This window comes from Delphinapterus leucas, chromosome 10 (assembly GCF_059928025.1).
Source record: "Delphinapterus leucas isolate spDelLeu-1000000601 "Yukka" chromosome 10, BTC_Dleu_Yukka2, whole genome shotgun sequence".
NCBI lineage: Eukaryota > Metazoa > Chordata > Mammalia > Artiodactyla > Monodontidae > Delphinapterus > Delphinapterus leucas.
The window spans coordinates 67177759-67201712 of NC_143138.1; the positions used below are offsets into that span (position 1 = coordinate 67177759).

General features: G+C 57.1%; 1 protein-coding gene across 1 annotated transcript in view; it reads right to left on the reverse strand.

The window, feature by feature from the left end:
- Window positions 1-23954, reverse strand: part of CACNA2D2 (calcium voltage-gated channel auxiliary subunit alpha2delta 2) — a 136322-nt gene that overhangs the window by 16823 nt on the left and 95545 nt on the right. Inside the window, exons 8-11 of the mRNA XM_089919880.1 lie at window positions 12874-12933; window positions 5302-5382; window positions 5050-5187; window positions 1471-1612 (exon numbers count right to left, since the gene is read on the reverse strand). Coding sequence (XP_089776006.1) covers window positions 1471-1612; window positions 5050-5187; window positions 5302-5382; window positions 12874-12933 — 421 coding nt within the window. The remainder of the gene's footprint in view (window positions 1-1470; window positions 1613-5049; window positions 5188-5301; window positions 5383-12873; window positions 12934-23954) is intronic.

A 23954-nucleotide genomic window follows, 5' to 3' on the forward strand; every position in this document is an offset into this window, starting at 1 on the left:
GAAAAAATAAAGTCAGGCTCTCAAATGTTTCACACAGTACTGTCTGCCATGGGAGAGTCTGCCTGGCAGGTCCCACCCCTCACTGGACCTCAGTTTCCCCATCTGCACATGAGAGGCTTAGAGCAGACAGACCATTCTGGGAGCCCCTCTAGCTGCTGCTGGCAGAGGGGTGTCCCTGACTCAGGTCAAGGGCCGAGAGGAGACCTGGCTGGGCTGTCCCTTCAGGTAGCCATGACCACATGCACGCTCAGGCATACACTGTGAGACATGCTTGTGCACACACTACAGCCCCCCACCTGGAAAGGGCGTGCTGCTCAGCCCTGTGACCACACACACACACTCATGTGCCCACACCCTCAGATCACACTGAGCTTGGAAATGGGGACCATGCCCCCCTCAGGCAGGCGATTACAGATTTAATTAAAAGTGACACAGTAAATAAAAAACATATAAAATGTAATTTGTGTGGGTAGTGAGGGGTGACTGGGGAGGGCGGTGTGGTTCCTGTTTTAATTAGCGTGCCTGCCTGTGATAGTGCCCCTTGACTGGCTCGGGCAGGTGGCCTGTGGGTGGCCCTTGTAGGGTGTGGGGGGCATCCACCCTCACTCCTGCCTGAGGCTGCCCAGAAGGCCCAGGAGGGGCCTCCCTGAGAACCCTGGAGAATTCCCTGCTTTCTGAAGTCCACGCAGAAGTTCTGGGACCTTTGCTTCAAGAACCTCCACCCAGTGGGCCCCTTGGATTCTGAGGCTACCCTGTAGGTGCCCATAGAATTGTGTCAGAACCAAGAGACTCCGGAGCCTTAAATCCTGCAGCTAGAGTTCCCCATTCAGTGTTTGACTCTTGGCCTCTTCTCCCTACACCTCCCAAGTTCTTCAGGAAGTTCATCCTCATGTCTGACTCAAATCCTTCTAGCTGTAGTGACCTGGTTTCCCCATTGTGCAAAGCTATACTGTCCCTGGAGCTTGGCATCTCAACCACCCTCTGCTCAATCCCCCTGACCTCCATCTCCACCTCCCCCTGCTCACCAGGGAGAAGGAGGGAGGTGTTACAGGGTTGGTGTCTGTGAATGAGAAGTTGCTCCCTGTCCTGTGCCCATCTGATGTGGTAGGTCCTCGACCCTTCCTGCATGGGGCCAGGGAATGGGAGAGGGTAGGGAGGAGCTGCTCTGGGGACAGGTGGGGACTTGGCCCAGCACGTGGGGGGAGAGTTGTGTGCATGCATTTGTGTGAGCCCGTGCATGCATAGGGGTGAGAGGCTCGGTGTTCTGTGTCTTGCTGAGAGTTAGCGTGAGGCTGTGCCTGAGAGTGGCTCGATGCCTGCATGTGGGCAGGTCTGAGAGGTGAGCATGTGTGACCCTGGGTGTAGGGGGCTGAAGGTGGATGGGCACCTGGGACCTGGCAGTGCCCAGGCAGTGGGCCTTGCCCCGATGGTGGGTGGGAAGGGCTGCTCCCGATCACTCTGCACACTCACAGCCTTTGTAGATGTCCGTGGGGATCTGCACAGCCGTGTATGAATAGTTGACCTTGTTCTTGAAGTTTGAGTCCTCAACGAAGTCCAGCCGTAGGGTGCTGGCCTTGGACCCCCTTTCCACATCCTCACTCTCAGGGTCGTCCTGTGGAAAGGGACCCCCAACCATGGCAGTGTCAGGGCTGGTAAATGGTGGAGTGGGGTTGGATAGAACTGCAGGCAGGGGGACCAGAATCTAGGAGATAGGGGCATCTCAGAATCAGAGACTACTGCAGAGACAGAGAGATGGAGAGACACAGGGACAGAGAGACATGGGGTATGGACCCCTTGCCTGGAAAGCCCGTGACACCCACCTGCCCCACCCACCATCCCCACATTTGCTAAACCCAAATTCCAGAGCCAAGACCAAACCAAGCCCTTCCTCGCATCCTTGAAAACCAATTATCAGCGAAGGAGGCAAATCTTGGAGCTAGAGAGGAGTGGGCTGCAGGCACCCTGCTCATAAGGACTTGCTCTGTGTAATCACAAGGCGGCCTCAGCACCCCGTCACAGGAGCTTTGCAACATACACCCCACAACTTGGTCCCACCTATCCCCTGCATGGAGTTCCTCTGGCACCAAGGAGAGGGCCCTAGCCCCGTCTGGGGGAGGGGCACCACCCCCTGCAGCAGGGTGGCTCTAGGGGCTGAGCTGGAGAGCGGGGAGTCCGTGGGAGAGCTGGGCTCGGGTCGGGGCTAGCACTGAGACCTGGTAACATCCAGAAGGAGGGTCTGTGGTGCCTGCTAGCAGAAGGACTATAAAGGCCCCCACTGACTTTCTAAAATGAGTTGCAGCCGTCTGACAGGTGCCAATTACAGCATCTCTCGGCCAGGCAGGCTGGGCATGCGCCGTGCGCCCCTGCCCACCACCACAGGCTGGCAGGAGTGGGTCTGCGACTATAGTGTTGATGCCGCAGCCGAGGTGGGGGGTGGGCAGGCACGGGTGCAGGTGTGCAAGGGGGAAGGGAAGATGGAGGTAGAAAGTGAAGGGGAAGATGAAGAAAAGCCGGATGGGGAGGCAAGGAGAGATGGAGAGCCACGCGAGGTAGGCGCAGAGCTGGGGGTCTTTGTGCCCTGGGAGGAGGGAGCATAAGCAGCTGAACCAGCCACATGTTCCCTCACTGCCCCTCAACGCCCCTGTGACCACCTTCAGCACCAGGCTCAGCTCATTTCCTCTCCCCAGTGGATCTCACGTGACGGCCGACCCCACTGCTCACTGGGTCCTGGTCACACCCCTCATGTTCCTGCCGCCAGGCTGTCTGTCTGGGGAAAGGGTGATCGTGCCTCCCCACCCAGCCAGCTGTGCTCTCCCCACCCAGGGAGTGCTCTGGGTGCACCCTCAGGCCTGGGGAATGAATTACTGCCTGGATGGTGGGTGCAGCTGGCTGGAGGGCCTGCAGCAAACACCCTTTTCATCTATCTCTTCAAGATTGGATTTTGTAACAGCAAAATCCAAGCCATCTACTGCCCTGCCATTGCCCCTCACCCAGTGTGCCACCCCTCTGCCCACCTCGGCACACCCTAGCCTCCTAGAAGCTCCTGGATGCTGGGTAAAGCTGGGGCAGGCAGCTGCTGAGCATGGAGGCCAGAGCAGGGAGCCGGCAGCCCCTGAGGTGTGAGCCACTCACGTTCTGCTGGGAGGAGGGGGATGTGCGGAAGAAGAAAGCCCCCGAAATGTCAGCGGCAGATGAAGGGCGCTGGAAAATTTAATCTCCCAACTTTCCCAACTAATGTGACATTTGGATTCTGTTCTGATAAGCTATCAGCTGGCGAACTTTTTCCTTCCTTCTTTCCCTCCCTACCCCCACCTTCTGCCTGGTAATTTAAAAGTAAATGGTCTAGAAAGATCTCTAACTGTACCTCTGGCAAAGATTAAAAAAACAAAACAACGTTAACAGGCAGGAGAGTTGGGGAATGTGTGCGTGCTGATATTTATACCGGGGCTGGGAGGGCTGGGATTTTGGCCTAACTGACCCTGGCCCAGCCCCACCCGGGGTGAATCTCCCTCCCTGTGCTGTCCCTAGCCCCCCAGCAGACGTCCAAGGGGCTGGGGGCAGGGAGTCAGTGATTTAGAGCCAGGGGTTGGGGGCTGCTGGGAGCAGGGAGTCCAGGGAGGGGGCCGGGCACCGGACTGGCCAAGGAGACCCCTCAGTGTCACCCCGACGCCCAGGGGCTTTGTACGGTGGGCAACTGCAGTCTCCTGGTTTATATTTAATGCACTGATTGCTAAAATTACAGCCCGCTGCTGAGGGGGGTAAGGAATTAGATTCAGGGTCTAATTAAAGGTTTGTTCTTCATTTGAATTTCAGATTCCAGCTTTAATTTTAGCAACTTCTCTGGGAGCCACGGAGGCTCAGCCAAGGGGGAAGCACACCTGCTTTAGCCCACCCACCCCTCCTTCTCTGCGGCCCTGCCTGCCTGCCCTCCTGAAGGCTCACCAAGGCCAGCCTGGTACCACAGACCCTCTGCAGGAATCCCTTCCTGCCTGCCCACCTCTTGGTGCCACTGGATACCTCCTGCTCGCCCCAGGCAACTCCCCAGGCCAATAGGCCCAGGAGTGGGAGTCTAGCTGTTGGGTCTTCTGCACCAGTCAGCACAGGTGGGGCCCCAGAGACTGAGTTGTGACACCTCTGCTTACAGAGGAAATAACCAGGTTCAACTACTTTTGCCTCAAAAGCAGGCAGATGAATTTGGGCCTTGACAGGTTCACCAAAACAGTCTGTTCCATGTGCCCTGCACCCTCAGACACTCTTGTCTCCTCTGTAGACCCTCTCACACCCCAAATGGTCACACTTTCACGTGAGTCCTCTGGTGACAGGGACCTCTCTCTGTCACAGGGCCACCCAAGCAGACGTGAACCAGTCAGTGAGGCAGAAGAGCAGTGTAGCTCTGGGTTCTCCGGTCAGTCCCAGCACCACCACTTCCGGGGTGGTGACCCCTGATGAGTCAGAGCCCTCTCCTTCATCTGAAGAACAGGCGCAGGGACTGGGCTGCCTCTACAGCTGGGGTGAGACTGACTTAGCCCAGGGCCAACACTGATCATGGGGCCAGGCTGTGGGGTGGTCAGCACGCGGAAGCCACTTTCCCCTCACCACAGGGAAGGGTACCTGCACTCACCTGAAACACACCTGCATCCCGGCCCCGCTTGCCTACCTCCAGGAAGCCCTCCCCACCTGCTCCCTCTCTCCCCTACTCTCGCAGCACTCAGCATCCCTCTGTCCTCCCGATGCTGGTACCTGAACTGACCTAGGGGAGGAGGTCCAAGAGCCTCACCACCCTGCCCAGGGATGGGGCTGGGCCCGCCCCACACTGTACAGTGAAGCTGTGCCCCTTGGTGCCACAGAGACACAGCCCTGGAGGGGTCAGGGCCTCTAAGGAATTGTGGGCGGGGACCTGTGCAGCCACAACTCTGCAAGGCCAAGCTCAGAATGCTGAAGAGTGCTGAATCCTAACACTCATTTTACAGCTGAGGCCATGAGGTGCCAGAGAGGGGGGTGTGGCTCTGGCAGCTCCCCATCCCTGCCAGCATGGGTGGGGGCACTTACCAGCTCAGCGTCGGCCTTGGCGTCATAGTACACGATGTCTTCCTCCTGGTGGGCAAGAGATGCCTCATCACTCATGGCCTCCTGAGGTGCGGCCAGGACCCCCAGCTCTAAGGCCTGGAATGGCCCCCTCAGATTCCTCTGGGGCAGAGACCGCCCCCTTACCCATCCAGAGCTGCCATCCAGGGAGGGCTGGATGAGTCAGGCTGGATGCCCCACCCACACCCCAGCCAGACCGTCCTCAGGAGCTCTCACAGGCACCAGGAGGATGTGGTACCCCCGGTCGGTGCCCCTGGGGCTCCCTGACTCTAGGATCAGGGTCTCTGCACTGCAGCCCTGCTGGGAGGTAGGGTTAGAGCCAGCCTATCTGCAGAGACTCTGGCTGAGGCAGTACCAAGGGAGAATTGAGGAAGATGGAAAAATAGAGCCGAGTCTGGGAAAGAGTGAAATAATGACTCGACACCGCATCTTCCAATTTCTTCTATTAAAAAGCCTGCTCATTACGAGCATGTACTTATTAATTATCTGTGATTTGTTGTGAAATGCAAGGGGGTTTACACAACAGGAGCGGGAGAAAACAAAGCCCGGCCCCTGTGCCTGCCTCCCAGCCCTTGCCTGCCTTTGCTAGCACCGCGTGTCCTGGCCTCGCCCGCCTGCCCGCCGCCTGGGTTCTCAGCCATCTGCACATCATAATCACCGGCCACCCCAGGGACCCGTAACACAAATGGGCTAATTTCATGTTTAATGATCTTTAATCAGAACTGAGCATGGCCGACAGCGGCTGCCAGAAGGTAAATCTGGTGCCATCAGGTGCCACCCGCTCAGGAGGGGCCACCCCACCCCTGCCTTGATAGGCCCTAAGGCCAGGACACAAGATAGGGCCACTGTCCGAGTCACCCTCCCCTGGTGCTCCTCAGCCCTGTTTTGTACAGCAAAAACCTGCAGCATGGCCCCGGAAGTCCCTTGTTCACTGGGAGCCTGTTTCTTTGTGGTCTGCAAATGGGGGTGATGACCAAGTGTGCTCCCAAGGGTCTGGCTGTAAAACAGCAAGCACAGAGCCAGCACTTACTCCATGGTGGGCCTCCCCTTGCCTGGGCCTGGCTGGGCCCCATGTGCTGTGTGATTGCAGGGCTGCACTGTTCCCTCTCTGAGCTCAGGCTCCTCATGGAGGGAGGGACTTAGCCTTGGTGACTGTCCAGGTGCTGGGTCTGAGGCCACGGTTTGAGGTGGTCGGTACCGGGGCTAGTTGTGGGGAACAGTCATGGGTTCTCTCCCACCAGAGGTCTGGGGGGTGCAGGCCACTGGCTGGACCTATAGGTATAGTCCAAGCATTCTGGAACATTGACTACAGGCCTGGCGCTATGCCTGGGCAAGACCACACCTCCTGATGACTGAAAGACCAAAGTTTCAGTCCTGTGAGGTATCTGCTGTGTCCAGCTAGGCCTCACACGCACTGCGGTACAGGGTTCTCCCAACAGCCCTATGACCCCGTTATACAGATGAGGAAGCTAAGGCAGGGATAAAAAAGGCGTTGCACCCTGGCTCCATTCTGCCTTCTCGACTCATCTCCAACCCCTCCCACACCTGCCCAACCACCAGTCCAGAGAGACTGGAGCTCAGGTGGGCCCGGGGTGGGGGTGAGGGCCGGGGCCCAGGCTCCAGGGTGCTCAGCCTTTCCCTGGGCCCAGCTCTGACCCAAACGCGTAATGAAAGCTGACATTACATCAAACAGAATAAGGAGTTTCGGTTGATGAAGATCATTCCTGAACACACAAACCTATTAAACCGAGGGGAAAAAATATCAATTCAACACAGTCGCTGGCGAAAAGAAAATGTGATTTGTTATCTAAAAGGGGGTTATAAACACGGCTCTGATGCTCTTTCCCTCTGTAATGAAAATAGGCAGGCACAGTGGGAGGACTGCTGATTAGAACATAGGGCTTCACTCACCAAATTTTTAGGCAAATCTGCAAGGGCGGGAAAGGGCATGGGTGATGGGTAGGGGTCGGTGGCTCTAGGCCTCCAGAGTGACCTTCACAGTGACCCTCCTCTGGGCTCTCCTCACAGACCATGCCTGGGTCCTGCCTGACCTGGGCTGTCCCTGGGACACCTGGCATTCACTTGGGCCACCCGTCCAGCTACTCCAATGGCTCCCTTTGTCTCTTTGTCCTGCTGTTTCATGGACTCAGTGGAGGATGAGATGTTGGTGGCATCAGTGACACAGGGGGAATGTATCACACAGAAGGATTCTAGCCCCCCCGCCTTCAGACTGCAGGTGAGGCTCAGGAATCTGTATGCAGTCTTGGTGCCCCAGGGACTCGGATACACGTGGGCAGGACTCCTCCCTACCTCTCCCATCTTGAGAGGGCCCATGTCCCTTCCTTGGTAGAGAGTGGCATTAGCTATGGATGGTGGCAGGCACGGTCACATGTGTGAAAATACATTGTAAACCCAGCTGTGGTCACTATGTTTGATATGATGTGGAGCTGGGGACGGGGCAGGATGGGACCGTTAGGGTCTGGTAGGAGGGTCTCTGGAAAGGCCTCTGTGTCTGCTTTGGGCTGCAGGTGCCCCAGTGTCCACCACTAGTGCCCTGTCTCTGGGACACAACAAAGAGGTGGTACCACCTAGCGATTATGTGCAGGGGACTTGGCAAAGGGTCCTGGCCTCAAATCCTGACCTGAACATGTGAGCTCTGGGATCCTGAGCAGTGAGTGAAGACTGAGGCTGAAGCCTTACAAGTCCCTGTGGCCCCTTGAGGCCTCCTGGAGGTCACCTCCGTCTCACCAATGAGGCAAGGGTGCCTGTTAAACCCTTCAGCCTCAGTAAGGCTTTACCTCAGGGTTTTGATTTTCCACTTGTAAAATCAGAATGATGATGCTAGGAGGACAGGGAGTGAGGCCTCTCCAGGGGTTCGGGCCAACCCAACCCATGAGTGGCCCCCTTAAGCTTGTAACTTCACAGGCCCGGGAGGGGTCTGAATGTGGAAGAAACCCTCTGGTTGGGGTGAAACGTGTGTCCTTAACGTCCAGGGAACACACCTCTGACACCCCCTCCATTACGTGGTATTTTAGGGGCCATTTTGCACAAACTGGGCAGGGAGTGAGGGGAATCACCCCCTCTGAACTCACACACATGCCTCCCCCCAAAGTGGATTTCTGTGCATATATGACACATGAGGAGTGGGGCTAGGGGGCCCACACGGCCCTTGTTGTATAGATGACACACACACTCTCCTTAGCTGGAGCTGAGCCCACGAGAGAGCATGAGGGATGCTGGCAGGTGGGCAGCAGGGTGAGGAAGTGAGAGTGGGGTGAGCATGGGGAGTAGCAATTGGCATCTACGTTTGGTGCCATGGAAGGCGGCTGCTGTGGCTTGGTCAGACCTGACTGCTGCTTGCTCACCAGGGCCCTGTGCAGGACCCAGGCAGCTACCCGGCTGCACCAGTGAGGACGCTTGGCCTTCCTGCCCTGGCTCACTGCCAGCTCAGCTCAGCCAAGAGAACTGTTTTCTGAGAGAGCCGTCTGTCGCCGGCTTGGCAGAGAGGCAGGCAGCAGGCCCTGTGGCTGGGGCAGACCTCAGGCCGGGGAGCCACCTGTCCTGTCCAGCCGGCTCCTTGGCCTGGCCCAGCCTTCGCAGCCTTCTCTTTAGGTTCCCAGGCAGAGCTATGTCTCCCATTAGACTCCCAGGGCAGGGCTTTGTCTCCTGCAGGCCCTAGGGCTGGCACTGAGGCCCTGGAACCAATGGCCTCTCCTGCCTCCCCGACCCATGCCCTGGCCCAGGTCCTCCTTGGTGGCCATCTAGATAGCAGATAATGCTGGCACAATGAGGTGCTGGCACCAGGCACAGTGTCCGGCAGGCGGGCCATCTTCATCCACCCTAAGTGTTATGGGCACCAAAGCACCTGCTGCCTGTCTACAGCGGCCATGGGAGGTGCTGCCTGCTAACAAGGGCCGTGGTGTCCAAGGGCTGCAGCCAGGGCTGTGGCTACAGGTTCGCTACCCTTGCCATGGCAAGGAGTGTGGGGTCATGACCTGGGAGTAGGGAGAGGAGCATGGCTTCACATCCAGATATTTTTCCCTCACTCTCTTGTCCCTCTTGACCTTGCAGACTCCAGGATCCCCCGAGTCCCTGGGCTGGTGTCAATGGTGTGATTGTGTGTGTGTGTGTGTATGTTTGTGTGTATGTGTGTACACCATTGCCCGTTTTTCAGAGGTCTGCATGCAAACCTACTGTGTGCTATTGACACAGGCAGGGCCACACCCTACTGATCATGTAGTGGATTCCAGTCTGGCCCCATGGGTCAAGGGTTTCCTCTGTGCCCAGAACTGCTGACTGCCATCCTCCCCACCTCAGAGATAAGAAGACTGAGGCCCTGGTCACTCTGTCCACAGGGCACCTGGCTGGGCACATGGACAGGTGATGGGCAGCACTGAGTCAGGCTCAACTGCTTCTGGCCAAGAGAAGCCAGATGGAGCAGACAGATGAGCCCACTGGGCCACTGGCCTGGGGGAGCATGCACTGGGAACCATCTGTGATGGGGGCGCCAAAGGCGGGTGCTGTGGGCAGTGGGGGCTAATCCTAGAGTTGTGGCCAGAAAGAGGAGCTCTAGGGAGTTAACTGGAGTGGGAGGTGTTGCCCTTCTGAAGGAGGTAAGGGTATTCCTAAGAAGGCCTGGCTTGTGTAAAGGGCCTAAGCTTGTCACTGGGTGTGTTCCTGAATGCTGGGAAGGAACATGACTCCTTATCTGTCACCTCCTGAACGTTGTTGGCAAGGACATAGTTTCAAGGGTGGGTGGTATGCCTTCAAGGGACAAAACACCATCCTTTCTGCAGCCTGAAGTCCCCATATCCCCCCTGGCATGGACAGCCTGCACCCTGGCAGCTCTCCCTGGCAGCCCAGGCAGGGCTGGCTGGCAAGTCAGCTAATGGGCCCATCATTAGCACTGATGCCTTTTAGCCCGGCTGCTGGGCAGCTCAGCACTCCTGGGGAAGAGAAGGGCCCTGACCTTGCAGCTGGAAAGGAGGGGGCGCCTACAGCTCCACTCTGCCCAAGATACCTGTGGGACAGACAAACAGGCAGACTAATGGACTGGTGGGGGTGGGCAACGAGCATCAGGCAAACAAGGCTGGGCCCAGCTGGCCCTGTGGTCACACCCATAGCTGGGGGCATCTCAGGTCAAGCCAGGGGATGGGGCCAGCAGAGCCCTCTTCTGCCTTAGGACAGAAGCACCCAGAGCCTATGGGCTGGTGTGGCCAGAGATGCACCCATACCATCACCAACTTGCACCTACATGGCCTGATGTGTGGACCGACCCTTTCACACATCACACCTGAGCTGACAGATAGTCCCCGACACCAGCTGGTCGTTTGCCAAATGGGGAAACTGAAGCCCAGAGAGGGGTGAGCCCTTGCTGGGTCCCGCAGGGACTGTGACCCAGTGTGCAGGGAGTGGGTCCTCAAGTAGCACCGTCTCAGCATCTCCTGGACACCCTGAGACCTGGGCCTTCCTTCCCGGTAGGCCCCCATGGTGCCCACTCGGCCTGCGATAAGCTGTTTCTGTCTTGGAGTAGCTGAAAATCAGGGGTCAGGGGTCCAGTAGGATGATCCTTGGAAATCTTGGGTTTTCTGCAGAGTCAGGGAGAAAAAACAGGTTTGGGGCCGAGGCAGCCTCTTCGTTTTCCTGTTTGGGGCCTACACTGGGAGGGAGAGAAAGCCAGGCCGAGGGCTTTCATTCCCTTATTTCCTGATTCCTTCATTCCTTCTCCTGTGCCTGCTCTGTGTGTCTGTCCCGGGTGGGGAGGGGAGGAAGCAGATACATCAGAAACAAAAGAAGGGACAGAGCGGGAGCCAAGGGTTCTGGATTCCCAGAAGGTGGAGGGGCTGATGGGCTGGGGAGCAGGAGCAGCCTCACTGGGAAGAGGCAAGACAAGCTGGGCTTCAAAAGGAGGAACGGGGGCTTCCCTGGTGGCGCAGTGGTTGAGAGTCCGCCTGCTGATGCAGGGGACACGGGTTCGTGCCCTGGTCCGGGAAGATCCCACATGCCGCGGAGCGGCTGGGCCCGTGAGCCATGGCCGCTGAGCCTGCGCGTCCGTGAGAGGCCCACGTACCGTAAAAAAAAAAAAAAAAAAGGAGGAACGGAAGGCATTCTGGGTGGAGAGATCAAGAACGGGCCTGGAGTGAGGTGTGAGGTGTGGCTGGAGCACAGGAGGAGGGGAGGGAGGAGGCAGGTTGACGAGAGAGGCAGGGACAGCCAGATCCTGGGGCCTTGAGCGCAGGCTCAGGCTGGGAATTGCAGGGAGTCGCCAGGGTGAGGTTATTTGCAGGTGGGGGCACATCCAAGTGGCCAGGGAGTGCAAATGGAGGCTGCTGTGTGTATTTCTGATCAAGAGGCTGAGGAGGCACGGTGGCCCAGGGATGGGTTTGTAGTGCTGGAATGGGGAGTGAGAAAAAGCCCAGCCCCCAGCTCCCAGGGAGGGAGGATCGGTCCAGGGAGTCGTTAGTTCATTAACGTGTTCACTGTAAACGACCATCTGTTACCCACAACTCCATGTGAGCTCCCTGAGGGCAGCACCCAGCACCCACCAGGCAGCAAAGGAAGAGTGCTATGGTGTGCGCTCAGGGTGGCCTGGGCGGATGGGGACTGGGGAGAAGGAACAGGTTTAGGGGGCCTGCGTCATAGGTATGCACCCCCTGGCACCTGACGGCACAGCTGTGAGACTCTGCCCCCAACAGGTGACCTCAGGTAGGTCTAACCACTCTGTACCTCAGGGCTCTCATCAGTTAAGTAGGGATAATAATCCCTCCTGCCTCCTAGAGGTGCCAGGCTCAGAGCTGGAGTGAGTCAAGGCCTCCCCCACCCCCTTATTGGCCCCTGGGTGCCAGGGGGCAGCTCTTGGTGCCTCTCCCTGCATTTAGCACAGAGACCACTGGGAGGCGTGGCCCACATGCCTGAGCGGGTGTGGAGGACACAGCGAGCCCTGCCAACTGGTCTGGTCCCCGAGGGTTCCGTCATCCTTGGCATCGGGGGTTTCCTGAGTCTGGGAGGAACGCTGCCTCAGTCTCTCTTCTGGTTTACTGTTATCCTTTGACAGGAAAGGTGCAGGTGTGTCCAGTCTTGCCCAGATCAAACACAAGCTGCCTGAATATGTGAGCCACCTGGGTGTGAGGCTGGGGATCAATGAGGCTTTCCTTCCCTCCCCCACATTCTGGGCCCTTCTGTCCTCAAAAAGAGTCCTGCTCCCAGCTTCTCACACCGCCACTTGCTCCGCGCCTGAGCCCCTTCTGAGCTTTGCTGGCGGAAGGAGAGGATTTAGTGGCTGTGACAGCCTGGTCCCCGATCCCAGCCTGGCAGCCTTCTGGAAGACAGGCTGCTGCTCGGGGAAGTCTGGAAAGGGGATAGGGTCCCTTTCCCCCAGCATCTCTTCCAGGTCAGTGTATTAAAGTCTGGGAAGTCCTGGAGTCAAGAGGCCTCTCTGCCCCAGGGGCTGTCCAAGGAGTCTGTGCACCTCCTTAACCACCAAGGGGATGCCAACTTTGGGGAGCATCATTTCAGAGCAGCCTATGTGCTCATGGGGGACTCCATAGCTCCTCTGGGAGCTGGGAGTGGAATGAGAGGTTCATATCTGCACCCTGTGTCCCAGCACCAAGGGGAGCCTCAAATGTTTGCTGAACATTGGGCAAAGGTTCCCGGCTCCACCCCACAGAGCCCTTGGTGCCCTTCCAGTGGGTCTGGGCAGCCTCTCTCTCCCTCTTCCCCTGCATGCACATCCACCCTTGCTGCGGGTGGGCAGGTCCTAGGGGCTGGGGAGGGCTCTGCAGTTCTTACCTTGATGTTGTCCTGCCAGCGGTGGGCTTTCTGGAAGTTCTCTGCAGCGTCAGCCAATCTCTGAGGGACAGAGCACAGGGAGGTCAGAGACTGAGGAAGGTCTGTGCCCAGCCCAAAGCCTTCTCCATCCCCAGCAGTCCCTGGGGCCAGACTGGCTCAGGGACTCCCTGGACATCGTGCCAGACTCTCAGAGATTCCTTGATCCCAGACATTCTCCAGCTTGCTCTGTGGGCCCTTCCCCCACCCACATCGGGCTCCCACAGGAAAGGTGAAGCCTGCACAGACCTGAGTGGCATCTCCATGGGACTCCCTGGACTTCAGCTCAGCCACATTTCCTGCCCACAGGAAGGCAGGGGGACCCCTGAGGCATATTAAGACCCAGGCCCTGGAGCCAAGCCCACTGACACTCTCTACTAGCTACACACCAGTGTCATCCCAGCGTCAAGAGGAAGGCCTTCCCCAGCCAAAGAGGAAATGCCACAAGTGACAGAGTGCCTCGCTGATGCACCTTTGCCCCCAGCTTGCTCAGGGCCCAGAAGGAGGTGCCCACAGCCCACCTCTGCCCACCCAGGCCTGTCCCCACTGTCCCTGTCCTGGCTTCCTGAGCCCCCTCCCAGCAGGGCTCTCTAAGCCTTCTGTCCACACAAGCCTGGTCCATCCTTTGGTGCTGGTTCCTGTGGCCTCCTCCACTGAGGCCCCTGTGCCTGTGAGCACAGCTGCGTCTGTCCATCCCACACCTTGTTACCCAATACACCTAGTGCCAGACTGTGCTGATGTGTGGAGATATGGCAGAGCCAGCCCTGCCCTCCCACAGTTCAGAGGAGAAAACAGACATAACCAGGCAGAATAACTAGGGCAGGACTAGCTGAGGTGCTTTGGGAAGCTCAGCATTGTGGGAACTTGGGAGGTCAGGGAAGGCTTCCTGGAGGAGGTGCTGGAAACTCGCTACCCTTTGGGCCTGAATCCTGACCCAGAGATTCTTACTTTGTGCCTCCGTAGATCCTGTCTCTTTAGGAAGTCTTTTTTGAAAATTAATTAATTAATTAATATTTATTTTTGGCTGCGTTGGGTCTTCATTGCTGCGTGCGGGCTTTCTCTAGTTGCAGCGAGCGGGGGCTACTCTTTGTTGCGGTGCACGGGCTCCTCATGGCGGTGGCTTCTCTTGTTGTGGAGCACGGGCTCTAGGCACGCAGGCTTCAGTAGTTGTGGCACGCAGGCTCAGTAGTTGTGGCTTGTGGGCTCTAGAGCACAGGCTCAGTAGTTGTGGTGCATGGGCTTAGTTGCTCTGCAGAATGTGGGATCTTCCCGGACCAGGGCTCAAACCCTTGTCCCCTGCATTGGCAGGCGGATTCTTAACCACTGCGCCACCACGGAAGTCCCCCTTTAGGAAGTTTTGAGGCTCCTGAGGACAGGACTGAGCCTGGCCCTCTAGGGCCTCCTGCAGAGCTGAGTGCAGTGAAGTCCTGTTCATCATAATGATGACTGTCACCCTGAACTGATCATCTACTGCATCCAAGCCCTCCCGCAGGCCAGGGACACATCACGTGTACCTGTCACCATTCACAACGTGCTTGACGTGTCCTCCTCAGATGAGGGTACCTGGCACAGAGGTGGTGAGCAGCCTGCCTAAGGTCAGAGGGGCTCTGTGTTGGGCTGGGGCCCTCACCACCAAATTTGCCTTGCCCAGCCCATGACCAAGGTCCGAAGGTATGCTCCACAGGGCCCACCATGCCTGGGGAGGAAAACAGTAGCTCTTGGTGTGGAAGGGGCTCTGGTCCCCAACTCCCCGCCCTATTTGACCCCATGAGTGGAGCAGTAGGGTCCTGCCTTCTGGCCTCCAGCCCCCACTCAGAGGGCCCTGCCCCCTTGGTATTCAAGACAAACACTCCCATCCATCAGTCCAGGCCTGATGGCTTGTGGGCCCAAGAGGGGAAATTCTAAAATAAAGCCTGGCAGCTGCCCATCGGGGGAAATGGGAGACCAGCTTTTCCTCCCTTCTAGCGTGGAACAGTGTGGTGGGGGCCTGGTGGGACTCCCTGTAGAGCCGCAGCCTCCACTCGCTGGGCAGGATGCCACCTCTGGCTGTTAGAAGGGCTGTGCAGAGCTATCCCTACTCCCGCTGGGCCTGGCTCCCCCTCCTCCTCAGGGCAAAAGCACTGAATGCTGGGAAGGCTATGAGGCTGGGGGACCTGGGGGCAGGGTGGGAAAGTCAAACTCCCTCACTTCACATTGCTGAGACCCTCCTGCCACCCCCACCCGTCTTTTTTGCAGGTTTTGTCCTCTGCCCACCTGTTACTGCAGTGACTGCTTGGGTGGGCCCTACCCCAATAATCCAGCTTCAGGAACCATAGGCCTCTCTTCTCCCAGATGGCTCTCAGGTCTTGCCTCCAATCCTGGCCCCTCCTGAGCTCCTGGATACCTTTCTGGGGTAACCCTTAGGCCCACCAGAGCTTACAACACCCCCTCTTAGAATGAGCCCCTCCACCCTGTGACCACTGCCCCTACATCCCACCCTTAGTGTTCTTCACACCACCTTACTGATCATCCCCAGCCCAGGCTCCTGCGTCCTCTCTTGCTCTTCGTCATCCTTCTCCACACAGCAGCTGCAGCCTTCAAAATGTGGATCCTGGGGCTTTCTTAAGGCCCCAGGAGCCCCCCTGTGCCCAACTCCTGCCCCTCCCTTTCCATCCTGGGTCCTCCTCTCAGCCTAAACCACAAACGCCCCCACCCGAGCCCGACCCCCTGATGGGTCCTGATTCACAAGCTGGCAGTGCCCTTCCGCAGAGGACATTACTGTGTGACACACATGGTTAACAACACTTGTCACTCCTGTTAATGGAGCACTGACCATGCGAGCTCGGCACCAGGCCTGGAATGGAGTGTGGGAGCCCAGGGAACATCCCCTGGGGCTGCATCTTGAGGGGTGAGTCTCAGGCAGTCACTGCATACCCCTTTTCCTTGCCCAGTGGCCCAACACCTTCCCAGGGATCCAGACCCTTCTCAGAGTGGGCCTGGAGCCATTGCCACTTCATGGACGATGAGGCTGGGACACATGTGGGAACAACCGGATCAGGTCCCTTGCCACAGAAAAGCCACACGGTTGATAGGGTTGCAAACACCAAACAGACACTAGTTGAAGTCTCCAAACTGGGCCATGGCCTTGAGGACCTGTCCTCTCCAGCCCCTACCTCCCCCGCTGGCCAGCGGATGCCAGCTCCTACACCCTTCAGGACTTAGGTCTGACCCTGGGATTCACAGGCCTCAGGAACATGGGGGCTGATGGCCCCTCAGGCTCGCTAGCCTAGTGGCCAAGGTGAGGGAGACCAGGGAGGGAGGGCCCCAGCCTCCAGCCTCCTTGAACTCATGGAGTCCCATGGGCTCAAAGGCCCGGGTCAGCCCGCTGACTCGTGAATAACGGAGTTGCAATAGCCACAGCGAAAGGATTACTTTTAATCCTCAGTAATGATCAAGCCATTATTATTTTTTCGGTGTTACAGATCAATCAGTCCGTCCCCAGGCACCGGACGTGTGGAAACTGCTAAATCCACAGGCCTGGTGGTGCGGGAGGAAGGGTTGAGGCAGCTGAACGGGGGCGGGGTGGATGGGGCAGGCTGGGGCTGCACGCGGTCCCTCAGGCCTGAGGGTGAGAGGGAAGAGGACGGGAATACACATGGCACGCACGAGGGGCCCCAGGTGGGGATCAGAGCTTGGACCCTGGAGCCTTGGGTTCAGACCCCAGCTTCCCCCTCCAGCTCTCAATTTCCTGCCTATAAATTAGAAGCAGTAGCCTTACCCACGCAGAGGGTAGTTAGGTTCTTGGCAGCCCCCTTGCTTCAACTGCCAGTAGCTGTCCATAAAGCCCAGTGCCCTGGTGTTTCACTTGCTGGCTCTAAGCACACAAGCCTTTTGCCCACCTCTGGGCCTTCCTGGCATCCACTCTTTCTGCTTGGGATGTGCTCCCCATCATCTCAGTCAGTGCTATCAGACTGTCACCTCTTCTGGAAGCCTCCTATTGCCCTTGTCCTGTCCATGGGCTCCCCTCCCCTCTGCCAGGCACTCAGACTTGTGCTCCTGTCTTCACAGAGCCCACAACAGTCAGGCCTGCTCGGGGCTGGCTGGGAGACTGCTCACAGCCCTGCCTCTGCCTCTGCCCTGCCCCGAGGTTCATCCTCCTTGCGCTTCCCTCCCACCTCCACCAAGTCCTCCTGATGGCCTGGGGGAGACAGGATGGGGAAGGACACTGAGATCCAGAAGTAAAGGGAGAACCTACAAAGACTCCTAGCAGGGCAGGGGCAGCAGTGGGAACATGGCTCACTTCATCTCAGGGCTCCTGCCTGTCTGGGGGAGATGTGCTCTGTTCCCATCCCTGACCCTGAATACCTGTTCCCTGGGACCAGCTCCCTGCTCGGGCTCTGGGCTCTGCTCTCAGAGCCACCTGCAGTCTCTGGCTCTCCTGCTACCAGGCCCCTGCGCATTCCGCTCCCTCCTTGTGCACTCCTGCCCAGACTCCTCCAGCCTGTTTCATTCCCTCACCCTTGAGGCGTTAGCTTAGACCCCATTCTCCTCCTAACCACTTCCTGACCCATGGCAGGCTCCCATCTCTCCCCATCATGGAACTTAGAGAACCCTCTGCTTTTCCCCTTGAGCTGAGCTTGGTGGGCACTGTATCTGGCAGCTATCAAGTTTACAGTAACTTGGCCCCTGGCACGTAGTAGGTACACAATGAACATCTGATAAATCAAAGTCAGAATGTCTCTGAACCTGGGTAACGGCTTGAGTCTGGACCTGCCTGGTCAGCTGTGTGACCCTAGGTGTGTGGTTTAACCTCTCTGAGACTTTTTCTTCATCACATCCTGGAGGGTGAGGGCTGCCTATGAAGGTGATGCTACGAAGTTGCTGATGGTGGCTTGCCTGGCCTGCGATGTCTCCATCATGGCCAAGGCGTTGGAGGGAACTATGGTGGGACTGCTGAGCAGGGCTGCTCACGGCTAAGTCAATTACGATAACAGCGGGCATTTCAGAGGCAATTATCAGAGAGTTTCACTTAACAATCAATTTCCCTCAGCGGAAACTGTTCTTACGGGAAAGGGCAAGAAAGAGGAGGACTGGGCTGTGGACAAAGCTCCCCTGGGGGAGCAGCCCCCTCTACAGACACCTTTGAATTTCACTAAGTTCAAAGTCTCTCAATTGCTCTGGAGCTGAGATAGACCATGACCTAAGATAAGGGACCTGAGGCCATGGTGGCTGCCCCTCAGAGGCCAACACCTGGAGGATAAGGGCCCCCCGCTGGAGGAGCGGGGCTTGGGCCTGGTGGGTTGGAGCCCTCAGGCTTCTCCACTCCATCCTCTTTGAGGTCCCACTCCTCCCCCCAGGTTGGTGACCCCACTTCTCCTTGGCCTCCTCCCTTCATCCCCCTCACCTGGAGCCCCCCACCCACCCACCCAGTGCTGGCCTAGCCTGAAAGGGTCTGGGGAGTAACTACCCATCAAACAGGATTTGTTCTGTGCAGCCCAGAGGGAAAGATTGAATGAGTTTTTTGGTCTTAGTTGGTTATAGCTACTTTCTCTTCCGAGAGGTTATGAGAGGCTTAGGATAAAAGGCCCTGAACCCAAGAGGCACAGGATATTGAGGTATGTGCCAATGGGGGCTGAGCCTGGCAGAAGCTGTGATGGGGGCTCTGAGGTAGAGGTTGGGGGCAGCAAGCCCAGAGTAAAGTCCTAGCACCAAGTAGGTGCCCCAAGAACACTGCCAGAGGGTTGCAAAGAAGGATGATACCAGACACTGCCCGTGTAATTACCCTGAGCTGACTGGTGCAGTTAATCCAACGGCAGGTGGAAGACTGTACCTCTTCCTCACCCTCCCCACCCCACCCCTAGCAAGACACCTAAGAGGTGGCTTTTTTTTTTTTTTTTTTTTTTTTTTGCGGTACGCGGGCCTCTCACTGCTGTGGCCTCTCCCTCTGCGGAGCACAGGCTCCGGACGCGCAGGCTCAGCGGCCATGGCTCACGTGTCCAGCCGCTCCGTGGCATGTGGGATCCTCCCGGACCAGGGCACGAGCCCGTGTCCCCTGCATCGGCAGGCAGACTCTCAACCACTGTGCCACCAGGGAAGCCCGAGAGGTGGATTCTTTTGTTCCCCATTCTGTAAGGGGACTGAGCATTAGTGCCACTGCCCCAGGCCCCTGGTGAGGAAGTGGTGGAGGGGGCATCAGTAGGCCTACCAGCAGTGTTGGATGCCGAATGTTCCAGGGAAGGATCAGGTCTGGCCAGGTGGGGCGTGGCTGGTTGGGCTCAGGTGTTCCTTACCTGCTTCCCAGAGTGGTTCCTTTGCCCTTTCCCCAGGAGAGGGGATCAGTAACTGGACTCTCAGATGCTGCTCTGAGCCAATCCCCCCCATCCTTGGTGTCACTGGACCCAGTCCCTGGGAAGGGGTAAGCACCAGGGTGCCCAGAAGCCCCTGCCCAGCACAGCACTGCCACCACTGCCACCCTGCTTCCCTCCCCACCTGTGGGCCCTGTATTAACTCTGTATTGTGTACTGATAGATACTAAATGCAGATTTCCAATTTTCAGAACAGTTATGGTCTAATGAGTAAATAATATACATATTTCAAACTGTCTAAAAAAGATATCTGCATAATCAAAATATCTGCATAATAATGAAGCAGGATGCAGTTCAGCAAGGAAGGCACTGGAGCCCCAGGGCTGACAATAGGGCAAGAAGCACAGGCAAGTGAGGAGTCCTGGCCCTGTGGGTCCATTCTTCCTGCCACCTCAGCCTGAACAGGTGTTTGTCTGTCTGTCTACTGCCTTCTTCAAGCAGGTTCACCCATGGTCAGGGACCAGGAGAATCCTAACTTGGCCCTGTTCTTGCACAACTTGTGCCTGGGGAAGGTGCACGTGTGGGCAGACAGTGCCTGCTATGTGAGCGATGGGTATCCTGATGCCTCTGACTGCTCAGAGCTTTATGGGCACAACCTCACTCACCACAACCTTCTGAAGGCGGTCCTGTCCTGATCCCCATTTTGCTGGGTTCTGAGGGGTGAAGAGAAGTGCACCAGTGTGGGCAGAGCAGGCTGACAGGACCCATGACTTATGTATGGCAGGTGATGAAGAGGTTGGTGGCTTTGCCTTCCGGTCAAATGTGCTGCCGACACTGGCACCTCCTGGGCAGCACCAGCACTCAGCCTTCTGGTGAGCCCTCCCGCCTTCTCCACCCGTTCTCTCCAAAGTCCCTTCTTTCACCCGCTTCCTGCATCCATCCACACCGGACACACCTGGCTCCGGTCCCACAACACATCTGACCCACGCTTTCTGTATTAACCGTGCTTCTAGCTTAAAGATGAAACAACCACCGGAACAGACGAAAAACAAACAAACAAACACCCAAAACCCGGACCAAAATTCTAGCAACCGAAACTGCAGGGAAAACAACAAACACTCCTAGCTGCAAAGGGCGCCTGGTGGAGGGGGGAGCCATCACGTGAGGCCCACGCTGTTGTTAGCAGCGACAGGCTCCCTGACCTTTTCCCTCACCAGCCACACGTGTTCTCCACGAGTTGATAAAAAAGTTAGTAAAATGGAATTTTTTCTTAAAAAAAAAAAAAGGTCAGAATACATGTAACAGGGAAAAACTCATTCGAGTTGTTCCCCTCTGGAAGGGGCACCCATCTCTCCAGCCCCGGGCCTGGGCTTGCTCACTCCCTGTGGGCACCCTGGCCTTGGTTATCGATTCCTGTGCCCCCTCTGTCCCTGCCTGCAAGGGGCAGCCTGTGTTTTAATTTCCCAGGAAAAATATGAAGAAGTGAGGGGTGGCTTGTGATGAAGATGGAGATGCAGCTGGGGAACCTGGTGTCCAGAGGCTTGAATTTCAGACCAGACAGGATCATTCTGCTCAACCAAGGGCAGCTGCTAGCTTATATTTTGCCATGGGAGGACTTTTAAAAAATCCACTCTGTCCTATTACTGGTATGTAACCCCAAAGTGGACATTTTCACATCAGGAAAAGGAAAGCCATGTGCTCTGAGATGCTCCTTCCCAGGAAGGAAAGGAGGTGAAGCCACACTCAGGTGATGACAGAAATTCCACTGGCTTCAATGGACACTTTAGCTTTCAACAGGAACCGTGGTCAATACAAAAACGTGTCTACAGGGCAAGGGGTGAGGAAAGGGGCTCTGGAGGCTGGGCAGGACATTTGCAGGGGCCAGCCTGAATTTACAGAGCAGTTCTCAGGAGCCACAGATGAAGTCCTCTCTCAGGAGATTTCAACTCTGGCATCAGGTTGCTTCAGGAGGGGATGCATGTGGCCATGCACGGCCTCATGCTGAGGGCAGTAGGACAGGCCTGGCTCTTGGGGCCCTGCCCTGCCAGGTCACTGCTGCTGCTCCTAGGTCCCCCATTGGGCACCTTTGAGAGGTTCCTTGATGAGAGATAAGCCAGTAAGTCCACGTACCGCATCAGGTCTGTGTTTGGGCTGCGGCCCCGGAGCCCTGCCATACGGAGGCACCTTGGCCTTGAGGAGCCCGAGCCAAGGGCTGGGCCATGTGGACTCCAAGGCTGCTGGGACTCCTTCCAAGGCACTGCCCTGCTCAGCACAGTCCCTCAGGGTCAGAAGCCGCCAATCCAGCGGGCACCTCCTCAGTTCCCAGCATGAAACCTGCACATCTCCACAGTGAACCAGTCCCTGGTGAACCAGGTGAAATTTCTCATAAATTTGCCAGTTTTTTCAGTCTTCCTCCCTCTTTGGTGTAATTCACCAAAGTTTCTTTCCTTTTCACCCTTTTAAAAAACACACAGAGAGCATCACGTGAAGGTATCAGGCCCAGGGCTGTTGGCCACTCTTGAGATAGAGGAGCAGGCAACACGTCATTTGTCTAAGTGTACCACGGAACACGTCCTTTCCCCTCATCAGGCCACGTTCTAGAGACACACATGTGTGGGCATGGGTGTGTGTGTGCCTGTGTGTGACAATGCCCCTGCCACTTGGGAGGCCCGAGCTCCTAGGGCTTGGTGACTGGCCCAGCATGTACTTTGGGAAGCATTAACCTCTTCTCTCTGGACCTCAGCTTCTCAAGTCCATAATAGGCACCAGAAGCCCACCCGGCCCTCCCAGGGCTGTGGAGATGTGAATAAGGTATGGACAGAAGACAGGATGTAGACTCACCCGCGAAATTGGAGATACAGTCCCAGGGAGTGGGTTGCCCCTTCCCTCCCCTCAGCTTCACCCCAGGGGCCTACTGACTGCTCCCCTTAACCTCAGCTTTTCTCTTGGGCCTTCTGACCTTGGCTTGACCTCTTCCCCTCTGAAGCCCATGCCAATTGACTGTCACTCGCCTCAGCACCACCTTTGTCCACTGCCTCCCAGCACCCTGGCCTGGCCTTCAGCCCAGCCCTGCCCTGCCCCAGGAAGAGACCAAGGTCCCATTTCAGTGTCCTACTCAACCAACCCCATCCAAGCCGGGCTGTCCCTTCCCTAAGGTCACCCCTTAGAAGCTGCTCCCCTCCAAAGCCCCCTATTCCTGTGCCTCCTTTCTCCCTTCCAGACCAGACCCCTCCAGAACACCCCCCTCCCCTGCTCCAACCCAACTTCAGACTCCCACCCAAGCTGCTTGGCATGAGCTCATCTGCCCCAGGCCCTCACACCTTCAGGCCTCCCACACAGACCCCTGTGTCCCCAACCAGTGCTTCCTAGATGCCCTGACCACTCTTCCCTTTCCTGTTGCCATCCTTTACAGGGCCCTGTGTGGCCTGGTCCCACCAAACTCGTCACCCGCACCATGCTGACCTTGAACTCTGCCCACCTGCCATGCTGAGGTTCCCTATACTTATTTGTGCTGTGCCCTGAACCTGGACTGCCCTTCCTGACCCCTCCCCTGGCAGCTCCACCTCATCCGTTAGGAGTCAGTGCCCATCTACCTCTTCCAGGACGCCTGGTGCCCTTGCCAGGCTGGGTTTCCAGAATCCCCTGTGGTGTCTCCATCACTGTTGCGTCTGACTCCCTCCCAGATGCGGTCTCTAGAGGGCAGGGACTTGATTCTTGGATTGGTGTGGCCGCAGAGCTGGGCACAGGCTTCTACCATGGCCAGTGGGGTCGGGGGGGTGGATCAGGAGGTGCCCTTAGGGACCTGCCGTCTTGGAGGCCCTGGATTTCCCTGGGATGGAGACTCATAGACCAGGCCAGAAGCAGCACTGACAGAGCACAGGGATCCAAGGTGGTGCAGAGATAAAAGTGAGGGCAGGGTGAGGCTGAGTCTAAGTATGGGTCACACTGGGCACACCATGTTGAGGGGCCAAGGGGTTGCCTCAGGGGTCTGAAATGCTGACGTCTGTTCTCTGGGACTCCGACTCCACTCTGGACCTCATGAAAATGTTATCTACCAGTCCCACCCAGCTGCTGCCAAGTCAGTGATGAGGTGGTATTGAAGCAGAAGCCATAGGGGCCCTGTTGGAGTAAGAGGCTAGGGGGTGATGGACATGGGCCCCTCATCTGGCCAGATCAGCCAGGAGTTGGGTCCCTGGGGAGTTCAGCACCCCCCGCCTGGGCCCCAGACGAGTGCGTTCTCCTGATGTGCTCCAACAACGTCCTCCAGGAAGCCTTCTTGGATGCCTCTATGCCCCACCATGGGAGGGTGGTAGTTCCAGTGAGAAGGCTTTGATGTGACCTTCCTTCTTTTCTGTCAACAAATGTTTATTAAGCACCTACTGTGTGCCTGGCCTGTGTTAGGCATGAGTAGGTCCGTGAGCGGTACAGACACGGCCCTGCTCTCATGTGATATACCATCAGTAGGGTCTTCCCTATCTTCCCACTACAATTCAGTCGCACTGTCCTGAGCACAATTCAGTCTCACTGTCCTGAGCCTCTACCTGATAGAGGCTTCTGCAGGAAGAGCTGCCTGAGGTGGCGACTTCACTGGCAGAATTTAAGGGTGCTAGGAGGCCTTCCTGCTATGAAATGTATTTCCACCTGAGAGCCTGAGCGCCCCCCACCAACTAGAACAGCAGAGCCTGAGCCCCTGCCTGTGAGGATAGCAGAGCCCAAGCCCTTGCCCAGCTGCCATGCTCCCTTCCCTTGATGTTATTTTTA